Raw genomic sequence first — 14,885 nt, 5'->3', positions numbered from 1 at the left:
GCTCCTTCCCACCCCCATGCACGTGAATGCAGGTGCTCTCTCTCTTTCAAATAAATAAATCTTAAAAAAAAAAAAAAGTTTGACAGCTAATTGCTCCTTGACTACGAGTAGCCAGTCTGTATCCCTAAACCAAAGCAAATCCTCTTTTTACCTGCATCCTAGAAATTATGTATCACCTTGGTGATTTTTTTTTCATCAAGATGACCCAGTTTTGCTAGTTTAAGTAGGTGTTTTTTAAGGATTGGAAAGGATAGGGTTAAAGAAATCACACATTAATGTTCTAAACACATTAACAGTAAAAGTTTTATTTTAAGTGCTTTTTGTGTAACTTCTAAGGTTCTCGCCTGTGATCACTGAATAACTTTGTTTTGTATGACACACTTGTGCTATTTCTCTTTTAAATTTTTTGAAGTTTTTTTACTTTTTAGAAATCTTTTTGAGGTATAACATTCATAACATGGACAAATCTTAAGTATACATTGAATGAATTTTGACATATGTATATGCCTGTGTAACTACCACCCAAAGAACATTTCCAGTACCCAGAAGGTTCCATAGTGCCTCCTCCCAGTTAATACCTCCTTCCTTCTGAAAGTCAAGTTTTCTATCAACAGAGTTGGTTTTTCCTCCTCCTCTTCTTCTTTTTTTAATTTTACCTCTTCTTAAACTTCATTTAATAGAAAAATATAGGGTATATTCTCTTGTGTTTATTTTCTTTATTTTATAATCTTGGGAAATATCCAGGCTTTTGATATGTGATATTCCATTGTATATTCATTTTTACATTTCACTGTTGATGGACATTCCGCTTGTTTCCAGTTAAACATTTGCAGTGCTTTTTTAAAAAGATAGGTTCGGTTTTTTGTAAGCATCTAATGAATGGTTTTTATTCTCTAATATTTTACATGTTGTTATTTGATACATATTTTCATTTTCACCTTCTGTAAAACTTGAAACATTTCAATTTTCTTTTTCCCCCTTTAAAAAAAAAGATTTATTTATTTATCTATTTTAGAGAGTGAGAGCAAGATAAGAGAGGGGCTGACAAAAATGGACACAGTCTCAAGCAGACTCTGAGCTGAGCATGGAGCTCAGCTTGGGACTCGATCTTACAACTCCGAGATCATAACTGAGCCAAAACCAAGAATTGCGCGCTTAACCGACAGAGCCACCTGAGCCACCCCAGTGTTTCAGTTTTTTAAAAGTATCTCTGCCGTATTTGTCTCTTCTCCTTCATATCATTTCTTTCCCACATTTTGCCTGTGGTACTTGACCCAGTAGAAAAGGAATGAAACAAGCAGTGACTTAATTGGAAAGGTAGAATTAGAGTTTTTAGGCCTTCCTAGAGAGCATCTGGTGCAGTCACTTCCTTTTACAGATGAGTACCAGAGGGATTATATGATTTATCCAAGAACAGAGGTCAATCAGTTGATAAAGCTGGGACCTACAAGTTCTGATTTCCATTTTCAGAAACTCTTTCACTTGCTGTGGTGCTCACTTGAATGAGTGGGGAAAGTGCCAAAGGATTTCTCTTTGAAGCCAAAAAGAAAAGAAATTATTTAATCCTTTCAAAATGTAATTGGAAATAAGGATTAAGCTATAACAATGTACCACTTAACCCATTTAATCCATTTGATACACTTATCCAAAAGAAATAATCTAAAACAGATCTCTGAACCATGCCCTGTATGTCAGATCAGGCCAAGCACTCATCTTTGTAGTCTGCAAACTGAGAATGGTTTTTACCTTTTCAGTGATTAAAATAAAAAAAATCAAAAGAAGAATACTTTATTACATATGAAAATTATATGAAATTCAAATGTTAGTGTTGATAAATAAAATTGTATTGGAACACAGCCACATTCATGTGTTTGTTGTCTATTGCTGCTTTTGAGCTGTAGTTGCAGAGTAGAATAGTTGCTGCAACAAAAGCCATATGGCCTTCAGAGCCTGAAATATTTACTTATCTGGCCCTTTGTGAAAAGTTTGCTGACCCTAGATGTAAAAGAAGGCAAACTATGTGCATGAAAACATTTATTTAAACATTTTTTAGTAATAATAAAAAATAAAAAGCATGAAAATGTCAAACTGGAGTATGGTTATTTGAATTATAATTTAATAAGTGTATGCATTATTTGACTATTAAAATTATAATCTAAATACTATGTACCAACATGAAAACTCTTATTACTTGAGAGATTTAAAAGGGTGACATTCCTTTATACATCATTTGTGTCAATATAGGTAAAGACTAAAAATAATTTATGAAAATGACTATGGCTATAGTGCTAGGGTCATCAATAATTTTTCCAAATTTCTGTAGTTTTGTTTTCTATTTTAATGAGAAATAAAAACCTTGCACCAGTTTCTTATCCAGCATCATCAGGGAATGTGATATTTGACTTAAATATTTTGAAAGATAGTTCTAGTATATGAGCCACCATTATTCAAGGATTTCTAGAATGAGAAATTAGGACGGACCTTAATTTTCTGATTATGCCTGCATGTTATAAATGAGGAATTGTTATTAGAGCTTTAAAAATATATAAGGGCAGCCCGGGTGGCTCAGTGGTTTAGCGCTGCCTTCGGCCCAGGGCCTGATCCTGGAGACCTGGGATCGAGTCCCACGTCAGGCTTCGTGCATGGAGCCTGCTACTCCCTCTGCCTTGCCTGTGTCTCTGCCTCTCTCTCTCTCTCTCTGTCATGAATAAATAAATAAAATTTTAAAAAAAATTGTTTTAAAAATATATATATATGTATATATAATAAAGTTAATTCTCTCAAAATTTAAGAATTTTTCGGACAGTAAATGCATTGACTTGAATGTATAAAATAGCAATATGGTAACTATGTTTCAAAAGCCAGATTTTCTTTCCCCTAAATCAAATTCAGCTTAGTTTAAAAGACCAGTTTAAATTCACAGCCTGATTCCACCACACTGGCACATACATATTTCCCAGTCCTTCTGTGCATAAATTCTCCTTTTAACAAGATTAATTTATTTTTTTCTCCAGTGACCTCTTTGAACTTTGTATATCCAGATCTATTCTTTATCTTTCATGGTCCCTAATTCCTATTTGGGTCTTAACCAAGACTGCTTTGTATTGTTACACAGATGTATTCATTTTCTATTGATGCTGTGACAAATTACCACAAATTTAGTGGTTTAAAACAACACAAATTTATCATCTTGCAGTTCTGGAAGTTAGAAATCTAAAATAGGTCCTCTTGCACTAAAATCAAAGTATCCACAGAGTTGCATTCCTTATGGATTTTCTAGGCTAGAAATCTCTTTCCTTGGCTAACTTTTCAGAGACCACCTGAATTCCTTATCTTGTCCCTTCCTGCATCTTCAAAGCCAGCAGCATAGCATTTTCAAGCTTCTCTCTGACTCTGACCCTCCTGGCTCCTTCCTTATAAATACCCTGCGATTACGTTGGGCCACCTAGATAATATCCTTAACTTAATTACATCTGCCACGTCCCTTTTGCCATGTAAGGTAACATTCACAGATTTCAGTGATTAGGATGTGGACAATTTTAGGGGACCATTCATCTGCCTACCACAGTCAGGTTTTTTTGGTAAAATAATGAGCTTTAATTTTTTTATAATAGTAATATTTATTTAACGTAATAGTTTAGAAAAAAAGAGCCTATACACCCAAAGGCAACATTTTACGTATATCTTTTTTCTAGATTTATGTGTAATAGTTTCGTTTTAAAAATAGTTTCTCGGAGTACCTTGGAGTGCCATTTGGTTAAGCATTTGCCTTCAGCTTAGGTCATGATCCCAGGGCCCTGGGATTGAGTCCCTCACCCCCTCATTGGGTTCCCTGCTCATGCATGCATGTGCGTACTCTTTCTCTGAAAATCTTTAAAGAATAATAATAATAATTTCTTAAACTGTATATTCATTTTGTATATAGTATAAGTAGAGCAGTAAACAAACTTTGGCATATATATTATCATAGCCCTTGGTGCCTTTCAGTATGCATTTGATATAAGTAGATGCTGAGAAATTGTTGGATTTTCTCAAATATTAATTTTACATTGAGGAATTGATTTAAGCACTGTGATAAACTGATTTCACCTCTTTCTATTTTATTTAACTTTTGAATGTATCTTGATAAAATTTTCCATCAGTAATTTGCAGAGCATTTCTTATATAATAGTTCAAACCAATTCACGCAGTTCATTTCCTTTCAGCCTTTGGCAGGGCATACTAATGACTTCTGTGTGCTTGTTAAGAAAGAACTTTGCTGCCCACTGCAGTGATACAATGTCCAGGAAGCCTGCCACTTCTGAGTCACAGAGATGCTGAGAAAAACTTGAGGAAAACAAATATCTGAGAGAATGAGAAGTGGATATAATATTTCTGTTACAGAAAGAGAAAATTTTCTACTAAACACTTAAAAATATGTATACTACACTCACTCTAATTAATTTTCATATCTGTTATGACAATACATGTATGTCTCCTGCTTTTAGAGTTTTGTTAGACATGTTTTCAGATGATTACTCCCCACAACACTGGCTCTATTGTTCAAGGCTGTTCACTACACAAACATTCTTGAAATAATAATCCAGAACAAGGACTTTCAGTGCCTTGCCTTACAAGATGTACAAAAACATGAGGGACTGATGGAGAATTGTCTACTAACACTATTATCTGTATGCATGTCTATTATCCTTCTTCCCCAGAGTATGAAGCTCTGTGACAGTAGAGATTTTCGTCTATTCAGTTCTCTATCTGTAGTGCCTAGAACAGTGCGTGGTATACAGTAGGTGCTCAATAAATATCTGTTAGATGAATATTAATTATTTGGTCCATTTCCTAATGATATATTTAGGAATGATAGAAAATAACCTTGGTGTATATATATTTCTATTAATAAAAAACTCACTGATATATTGATATTACCTCTGTGTTATAAAAGTAAATTTCCATTTTAACACTGATCTTTATTTTATGAAAGTTTGATAAACATACACATTTACAGAAAAGCCGTGGAAAAGAAGCTTTTACCAAAATATGCTGTGAATTTTGTTATGGTTGGGGCCTTTGAAACAAAGAGCTGTGTATAGACACAGATCAATAATAACAGTGAATGCTGCAGCATGTTGAGTTATGATGTACCACATGAATTTAATTACAGTTTCAGCCAAATTTTTTACTGTGTAAGTACTTGGTTAATGCTACAAATTTTGTATTTGTCCTTTGAGTTGACATAATCCTCCCAATTGTATCCGAAATGAGAATATTCATCTCTTTAAATATCCATAGGTTGTCTTTAGTGATCGCATAACATTGGGCTGCATTATAATATAAGAAAAGAGTGGAATGGGAGCTTAGCTCTGCTGCTATGAGCTATATAATAATACATAATGAATTCCATAGTACTTTGAAGAGGTTGGAATAGATGCTTTTTAAAAAAAATGTTCTAAGTTTTAGTTAGTTTTTAATGTTTGTATATTCATACAACAACCTTTGTTATTCTGTTTTCAGGTGATGTCCTTGTTGCTGTGAACGATGTTGATGTGACCTCTGAGAACATAGAGAGAGTTCTGTCTTGCATTCCTGGACCTATGCAGGTATGAACGGTTTTTGTATTTTATGATGGGTTACAGAAAATAAGGACAACTTGTACTGTTTTCTTTTTTAAGATTCTGAAAATTATTATGTATAAGGTGAGTTACACTTACATGCTTGACTATGTAAAAAATTTTAGCTCTTGTTAACATTTTTAGCTTTTGGAGATTATTCTAAATAGATAAAGAAATATCTACAAATAAAACTCCTATGTGGGCAGCGCCGGTGGCTCAGCAGTTTGGCACCGCCTTCAGTCCAGGGCCTAATCCTGGAGACCCGGGATCGAGTCCCACGGCCTGATCCTGGAGACCAAGGATCGAGTCCCACGTCGGGCTCCCTGCGTGGGGTCTGCTTCTCCCTCTGACTGTGTCTCTGCCTCTCTCTCTCTTTCTGTGTGTGTCTCTCATGAATAAATAAAAATCTTTAAAAAAAAAACAAACAAACTCCTATGTAAAGCAGGAATAATGACAATAATAAGAAAATATATCATGACCAACCTGCTATTATAACTACTATACATGTTGAAAATCCAGTTCTTAGAGGAGTCATTTTAAACAGTTATGGAATTTTCTTTTCTCTGATTTATTAACATCACTATTCCTGTGAAGTTTTTTTTTTAACATGGCTTTGTTTATTTTAAAAACTAGTTATACTATTTTCTTGATTTTTTTTCCTGATATCTAGTTTAGCCTTATTCCTGAGCTTTTATTGAGCTAGTGAATTATTTTTCATTCCTTGTAGGTAAAAAGAAATCTCTTTTATAATAGTTATTTTGATAGTCTAAGCATTGACATTTCGTATCATAGATGATGACATTTTTAGGTCATTAGATGTATTTTGAAAATGGTGTACTTTCTTTTTATGAATGCTCTGCTCCTGTTAGTATCAGGAATTAGTTTTCTGTCTTTTGAGGGATAGGGAGGATGATGTGCTTTAGATAGGTTAGATATTCCATCAGACTGTGAGAGGATGAAGCACTTTCTGGATTGATCAGGAAAAAGAACAGAATCCTGGATAAATAAAAATCTTCCTGCATCTGATTTGAGATTCTGAAATGATAGGACCCATGATGAAATTATTTTTTTTCTAAGAAATAACATTTCCCTTATGTTCTCTTCTTTCTCTTTTTTTCTCTTCTTTCTCTTAAAACACACATGCGTGCGTGCATGCACACACACACACACAAACATACACGCCCCAAAGACACACATGGATGCTCTATCCAAGTAGCTACCTTTGGAAGTGCAAAATGAAGGTGCTAGAATAACTATGGTATAGCCAGTGACCGGCAGTGCCTAGGAATGGATAGAGATATGCCAGTAGAGATGGGGTGGTGTTTGAAATGCCAGTAGAGATGGGGTGGTGTTTGAAATATTAACAATCAGGCAGATAGCAGCCATCGTGCTGAAATAGGGTACACTGTTGTCCCAGATGCGGAGAGGTCGCAGGGTGAGCCAGGGTACTAGCACACCTGATGGGGCTCAGACAGCAACTACTTAGCAATCACTAAGGAAGAATTACAGTATTGTAACAACTAACTCAGCTTCCCCCCAGTAAACTGGCTGCACCTGAGCCCCGGGTCAGGGCCTCTGCTTTCTCGCCTCCATCAGTTGCAGGTGCCTGCCACTGTTGCTGGAGTTCAACCATGTCTCTTCTGTCTTCCCAAATTATGTTTACAGTGAAGTCACATTTTACTGATGTTTAACTAACATGTACAAGTTCAGCTAAGCACACTCAGAAGTTAAAAAAAAAAAAAAAGGGAAGAAATAATGATTTAAATATTTTGGTACAATTCCACCCACTATTTGCATGTCCTCGTTAAGTATGAAATAGGAGTCGTGTATCTGCTGTTTGCCCAGTTTGCCTTTTATGGCATGAGCATCTTGCTGCATTAAGTGTGGTTCTGTATTTACACACACACACATACACACACACACACACAGCTCTTATGTGCCAATATGTACACCCTGTGCCTAAATGAAAAAAACAGCAGTTTGTTTTGAAAATGGAAGAAAAACAGTTTTGAATTTTGAATTGCTTGAATTTATCATATTCAGAGAATATGTTATACTCCAGCACTCTGGCACGTTCTTGCCTTCCTGATGTAAGTTCACAGTGATTTTGACAGTATATAATTGCAGAATATAATCCTATCATAAGATGTATATTATTAAAATCTTTTTATTATTTTAGAAAATAAACTTTTTTTCTTATTATAAAGGTAATACATGCTTATTGTAAAAATTGGAAAATGTGAAGAAGTAAGAGACAAAATCTTTTAAAATCCCACCATCTGGGCATCCTGGGTGGCTCAGCAGTTTAGCACCACCTTCAGCCCAGGGCATGATCCTAGAGACCCAGGATCGAGTCCCACGTCAAGCTCCCTGCATGGAGCCTGCTTCTCCCTCTGCCTGTGTCTCTGCCTCTCTCTCTCTCTCTCTCTCATGAATAAATAAATAAAATCTTTAACAAAAAAATCCCACCATCTGAGAATATTCATGATTAATATTTTGGAATATTTTATTCTAGTTTAACCCCTTGAGTATAAACATATATGCATATTTTTTACTAGCAGAATTGGTATTATAGCTGTGTCATACTCAAGTAAGCACCAGCATTTAGCATAATGTTTCCTTAATAATGATTTAGAACGTAGTTAAAATTCCTTTAGCCAGAGATAATGTTTAATTAGTAAACTATGTTTTTCTTAAATCATTAGTGTTGGAAGGGAGGTAAAGTATAAGCCTGTCCCTACTACCCATGTAAACTAGGAGGTTCAGGGAAGGTGGGAGTAGAATTGGAAAGGGAACTAGTGTTTGTACATACCAAGCAGTACATGGGTGTTTTGCTAGTATCATTTCTCTTAGTAATCTCATTTATTCTTCATAACAGTCTGTAAGATACCAATAATTGTATTTCTGTTTTATATGTGAAGAAAAAGAATCTAAGAGAGATGTAATGATTTCTCCAAGGTTGCAGAATTAATGACTCAGGGAGCTGAAACTGACTCCAGCGCATGATCCTTCCCATTTTTCACACAACCTGGGTGTGTCCCCGTCCCTGCTGGGCCAGAACTGAGGGCCAGACTAATTGAGGTCCCGGAAAAAGTTGCTTTACCTGCTTTCTGTCTTTGGCGTCTGAAACAGTTATTCAAGCAGTCAGAGAAGAGGAATGCTGATTTATAAAGACTACTGTATGAGACTTTTTAACATTTAAATTTGGAAATATCTAATGGCAATATTTCAAACTTCTACTCGGTGTATAAAAATGGTCTGAAAGCTTCTTGTCATCTGACAGAGCATGTCCTCAGGAGCTACATCTGCCATGCGGTAATGTGGTAGAATGAGGTCAGAGCTCCATTTAAACCTGGCTCTGAGCAAGTTGCTAGACTGTTCTGGATTTCAGTTTTCTCAGCTATAATCAGAGGAGATTTGAGCAAATGTATCTGAGCCCAGTTCCAACTCTGCAGTTCTGTGATTGATTTTTAAATGAGTCTGTTATAAATAAATTCAGAATACCAGAATGAAATCCAGAGGTGAAGCTTACTTGCTAGGTGAGGTACAAAAAGCCCAAATAATTTCTTTTAAAGCCAAGTTTTGGGACGCCTGGGTGGCTCAGCGGTTGAACGTCTGCCTTTGGCTCAAGGCATAATCCTGGGGTCTGGGATCGAGTCCCACACCGGGCTCCCTATAGGGTACCTGCTTCTCCCTCTGCCTGTGTCTGTGTCTCTCTCTCTGTGTGTCTCTCATGAATAAAGAAATTAAGTCTTAAAAAAAAAAATAAAGCCAAGTTTTAACATTCTGCAAAAATAGTTGTCTTAGATTCTCCAAAAATATTATCTGTCCTGAAAGAAAAAAAAGGCTAGAGAATTGTTCTAGACTAAGGGAGACTGAAGTAACATCCTACTAAATACAGTAGCTAGCTAATCCTTAATTGATCCTGGATTGCAGTGGGGAACAGCTATATTGGGACAATATGGGAAATTTGGGCACAGACTTTGAGAACAGTATTATATTTAATATTCGAATTCCTAAGTGTGATAATTGTATTTGGTTGGTAGGAGAAGGCCCCTATCCTTAGGAGATGTGTGCTCAGGTATTCAGCAATGAAGCATTAAATTGTCTGCAGATAATTCTGAAGTGATTCAGCCAATTTTTTTTTTTTTGAATACAGAAAGTGGGGGTGAGGAGGGAAGGAGAGGGGAGTAAGAGAAAAGGAGAACGCAAATGTGACAAAATGTTAACAATTGGTGAAACTGGGTGAGAAATAAAGTGTGGGCAATTATTATGTTCTTACAACTTTTCTGTAGGTTTGAAATTTTTTAAATAAGAAGTTGTGGGTTTGAGAAAAAGGTTTTATATCTAAAGTGACAAGAACAAAGATGCAAGTACCCTTCTAATTACTAACTTTGTGACCTTTATTGCTGCAGCTCTATGCACTCATTTATTTAACAAGCACATAATTATATATATTATAGTATATGCCACCCATTCCCGGCTTGATCAGGGAGCCTGGGTTCAAATTTTGCAGTTGACCAGGATTGATTGTATTAAGCACTGGGCCATAGCTTGTTTTCCTGGAGCTTTGGAGGAAGACAACTCCTTTTGTAGGAGATCAGCCTGTAGAATATTAGTCTTGGACTCTTACCTCTCAAGTACTTTTTAGGTCCAGGAGAAGGGGAGAATTCTTTTTTTTTTTTTTTTAAGGTTTTATTTATTTATTCATGAGAGACACAAAGAGAGAGGCAGAGACATAAGCAGAGGGAGAAGCTCTCCCTGCAGGGAGCCTGTTGTGGGACTGGATCACAGGACCCTGGGATCACACCCTGAGCCGAAAGCAGATGCTCAAGTGCTGAGCTACCCAGGCGTCCCAGGAAAAGTCTTTTTAAAGGAGATGATGGTTAGGTGGAATGTTTTAATTTTTATTATTGCCTTGTTCCACAAAAGTGATATATATGCTGTGGAAATACTAGGAAATAGACTGGAAAAAAATAAAAATAAATAAATTTGTAAATCTCTATTCTCAGAACCCAGAAGTACCATCTGTGTTGATATTTTAAAGTGGAGGACTGGCTTGATCAGATTTGCCTTTTAGAAATATTTCACTCTGAATGGTACTAGAGGTTGGGAAACCAGGTGACCACCTTCACAGCAGTCCAGAAGAGAGGTGATAAAGGCCTAAGCAGAGCATTGTTGTGGATATGAGGAAGGAGTAGATTAGATTTAAAATAATGTGAGGCAAAAAGGACAATACTTCCTACAGGATAATGAAAAGTCCAAGATCCCTTCCAGGTTTCATCTTGAATAACTCAGTGAGATTGCCCAAAAGAGAAGAGGATCAAGGAGAGATAATTTGTTGAGTCTGACTCAATTTCTTCAGAATTTTGATTGAGGAATATTCAAAGCATCTGCCAGACAAAGGAGAAAGAATCAGACAGGCAAATAGCAGCATAGATGCTGTAAGAGAGACCCCATGAGAACCATGGGGCAGAGTTGAGACTGGTCTACTCTTGGAGCTGCTTCAGATTCTAACAACCTTTCTGGTTCCCATCTGTGAAGAGGATGGCATGGTAGGAAAGAAAGAATTCGCTTGTTTGTTTGACAGAGGCTGAAGAGACATTGCTTGTTAAATGGAAGGGTTGAAGATAGAAGTAGAGAGGGGATAATTAAAGAAACAAGATTTTGGAAGTGATGAGTTATGGAGGGCATGTCTTTTGATCCAGGGAAAGGCACATCATTTCCTGAACTGGAAGGAAAGGAAGAAAGGATGGGCAAACTGCACACACAAAAAAACATTTTGAGGGAGACAGGCAATGAGGAATGATGAAACATGTTACAGGTTAATGTCCTCGGAGGAACAACAGAACCCCCCCCCTTTTTTTTTTAAGATTTTATTTATTTATTCATGAGAGACAGAGAGGCAGAGACATAGGCAGTGGGAGAAGCAGGCTCCTTGCAGGGAGCCTGATGCAGGACTCGATCCCAGATCTTGGGATCATGCCCTAAGCCGAAGGCAGACACTCAACTGCATCCTAGAAAATCCTTTTATAAGAAGTTTCATGTGAACTATTTTATATTAGATTATTTATTTGTTTTTTTTTAAGATTTTATTTATTTATTTAGAGAGAGAGAGAGCATGACCTGGGGGAGGGGCAAAGGAAGGAGGAGACAGAAAACACCAAGCTGACTCCATGCTAAGTGTGGAGCCTGACTTGGGGCTCAGTCTCATGACCCTGAGGTCATGACCTGAGCCAAAATCAATTTGGACACTCAACCAACTGAGCCACCCTGGCACTCCACTCTAGATGTTTCTTAATAAAATTTTCTGTAAAATATATCCTTAATATTTATGTATATCAACCCCTTTTTTAAAATAGTGCATAACTCTTGATTTAGTTATTTGTCTCATCCATTATTATTTTATCAAAGCAACCAGATATCCTGACATTTAAAGCTACTTAACATGTAAACTTTTCAAAATGTCTTGCTGAAGTGTAATTATCTTTGCATTATGGAGCTGACTTTACTTAAATCTGAAGAATGGTGGCTAAAATAGTTCTTAAAAGAATTTTAATGGATGGGTCTGTGGTGAGTGTATTTGTTTGAGTTTTTAACATGGTGAGGAGAAAGCGTCCTTACACCACAAAAAAGAAGTGCAGTTGTTTGCCAAGTATAACATTAGTTCATTTTCAAGTATGTCATTTTTCACTAAGCATAACAAACTAGTCTTAAATTTTAGGTTGTCACTGCTGCCCAAAGTAAAATTAGTGAATTTTTATTTTGAGTTTACCACCTCATTTCCCTTTGTCATTTTTGGTGAGTCACAGCTGATCTTTTGACCTCTCTACCCACAAGAATCTCAGCTGGAAGATGCTTTCCCTGTTGGGAGGCACATTTCTTTCTCTGAAGACCACCTTTTGCCTTGTATGCAAAGCTCTCACAGATACTCCAACAGACCCAACCTGTCTCTGTGACACCTAACTTCCCTAGGATGCAACTCATCTTATGCTCCCTTTGTCAGATTTCTCCCCATCCTCTCCACTCATATACATACCTCCTCACCAAAGACTAATGCTGAGGACATCTAACCTGTCATAAGCTCTGGGTTCAGGATTTCCTAAAATTCTTAGATTTCTCACATTTTCAAGGAACACCACCAAAGGCTCCCGTATATTTTATTTGGACACCCTTAAATCCTCATTCTCCGGTAAAGAGGCCCTCGACCACCAAGCCATTCACTTCATGAGATCCTTTTTTTTTTTTTTTTTTTTAAAGATTTTACGTATTTATTCATAGAGACAGAGAGAGAGAGGCAGAGACACAGGCAGGGGGAGAAGCAGGCACCATACAGAGAGCCCGACGTGGGACTCGATACAGGGTCTCCAGGATCACGCCCTGGGCTGCAGGCGGCGCTAAACCGCTACACCACCGGGGCCGCCTACTTCATGAGATCCTTGTTCAAGGATTTTATGTTTGTGGTCATGTTTATATTTCTATTTATGTATACACATTTTGAGCATTACTTACTAGAATAGATACAACTCTGAGAATATAGTCTTTAGGCTAATGCTTACTTGTTCTTGTTTAGGTCAAAACTCACACCAAAATATTCTTTTTCATCTTTGTAAGATCATTTCTAAAACAGTGTCTCTTCAGCTGTCTCTGACCTTAACTATATATTAAGTTTCATCAGATAATGCTTGATTGTTCCCATATAGGATCTCTAATTTTTTTATATTATTGTTTAGTTTGCTTATTATTTTCCTCCCAAATTTCTACTCAGCCTTTTTTTATACACTGTTGTAGTATCGAGGGCCCATTTTTCAATAGGTTTATAGCAAACATAAAAACTTTAGTAAAGGCTGATCTTTTCCATTTGGAATATTACATGTTTTGTAAAGGCCTCAGGAAAATTTTATGAAGAATTTCTCCCCTCCTATTTTCTATACAGATTACTGCTGATCTTGACCTAGTTTATCTTTACTCTGAATATATACATATGATGAGTTTAGACCTCATGTCTCTTTTCTACTTGTTAATAAAATAAATGAGACTTATTTTAGAAAAGATGTTTATTTAACTTAATTCACTGTAGGTAGACAGATAATTTAGTGCCCTTGAGATGCCACAGACAGCTATAGAGAAGCAAAATTGAATATAATCATAAATAGTCACTCCTTGTCAACAAAAAAACAGTATTTAGATTTTTGTCTTTTGGAAGGTTTTATTCATCAGGACAAATTTGTATTATAGTATATTACTAACAGTTGAATGGGCTGGTAGGATTATGAATAAATTTTTAAAAATAATATGCTTAATATCTTTTATAAAAATATAAATATATAAAGCTCATTTTTAAAAAGAATGGCTGTATTAGTATTTATCATATTTAAAGTCAATCAGAGAAGGACAAACATTATATGGTCTCATTCATTTGGGGAATATAAAAAATAGTGAAAGGAAATAAAGGGGAAAGGAGAGAAAATGAGTGGGAAATATCAGGGAGAGAGACAGAACGTGAGAGACTCCTAACTCTGGGAAATAAGCAAGGGGTGGTGGAAGGGGAGGTGGGCGGGGGATGGAGGGGGGGTAGAGGTGACTGGGTGACGGGCACTGAGGGGGACACTTGATGCACTGGGTGTTATGCTATATGTTGGCAAATTGAACTCCAATAAAAGAAACAAATATAAATAAATAAATAAATAAATACATAAATAAATAAAGTTGGCCTTAAAAGAAACAAACAATCCAATCATGAAATGGGCAAAAGACATGAACAGAAATTTCACCAAAGAAGACATACACATGGCCAACAAGCACATGAGAAAACGCTCCGCATCCCTTGCCATCAGGGAAATACAAATCAAAACCACAATAAGATACCACCTCACACCAGTGAGAATGGTGAAAAATTAACACGACAGGAAACAACAAATGTTGGAGAGGATGTGGAGAAAGAGGGACCCACTTGCACTGTTGGTGGGAATGTGAACTGGTGCAGCCACTCTGGAAAACTGTGTGGAGGTTCCTCAAAGAGTTAAAAATAGATCTGCCCTACGACCCAGCAATTGCACTGCTGGGGATTTACCCCAAAGATACAGATACAGTGAAACGGCAGGACACCTGCACCCCGATGTTTCTAGCAGTAATGTCCACAATAGCCAAACTGTGGAAAGAGCCTCGGTGTCCATCGAAAGATGAGTGAATAAACAAGATATGGTCTATGTATACAATGGAATATTACTCAGCCATTTAAATGACAAATACCCACCATTTACTTTGACATAGATGGAACTG

General features: G+C 36.5%; 1 protein-coding gene across 4 annotated transcripts in view; it reads left to right on the top strand.

The window, feature by feature from the left end:
* INTU (inturned planar cell polarity protein) overlaps positions 1 to 14,885 on the top strand; it is an 82,876-nt gene that overhangs the window by 22,211 nt on the left and 45,780 nt on the right. For all 4 annotated transcript variants that reach the window (XM_077861105.1, XM_077861107.1, XM_077861106.1 and 1 more), the window contains exon 3: positions 5,506 to 5,591. In XM_077861105.1, coding sequence (XP_077717231.1) covers positions 5,506 to 5,591 — 86 coding nt within the window. The remainder of the gene's footprint in view (positions 1 to 5,505; positions 5,592 to 14,885) is intronic.

This window comes from Canis aureus, chromosome 20, assembly GCF_053574225.1.
Source record: "Canis aureus isolate CA01 chromosome 20, VMU_Caureus_v.1.0, whole genome shotgun sequence".
NCBI classification, from domain to species: domain Eukaryota; kingdom Metazoa; phylum Chordata; class Mammalia; order Carnivora; family Canidae; genus Canis; species Canis aureus.
The sequence above is the reverse complement of the archived record's forward strand: the minus strand, read 5'-3'. Positions and strand labels throughout refer to the sequence as shown.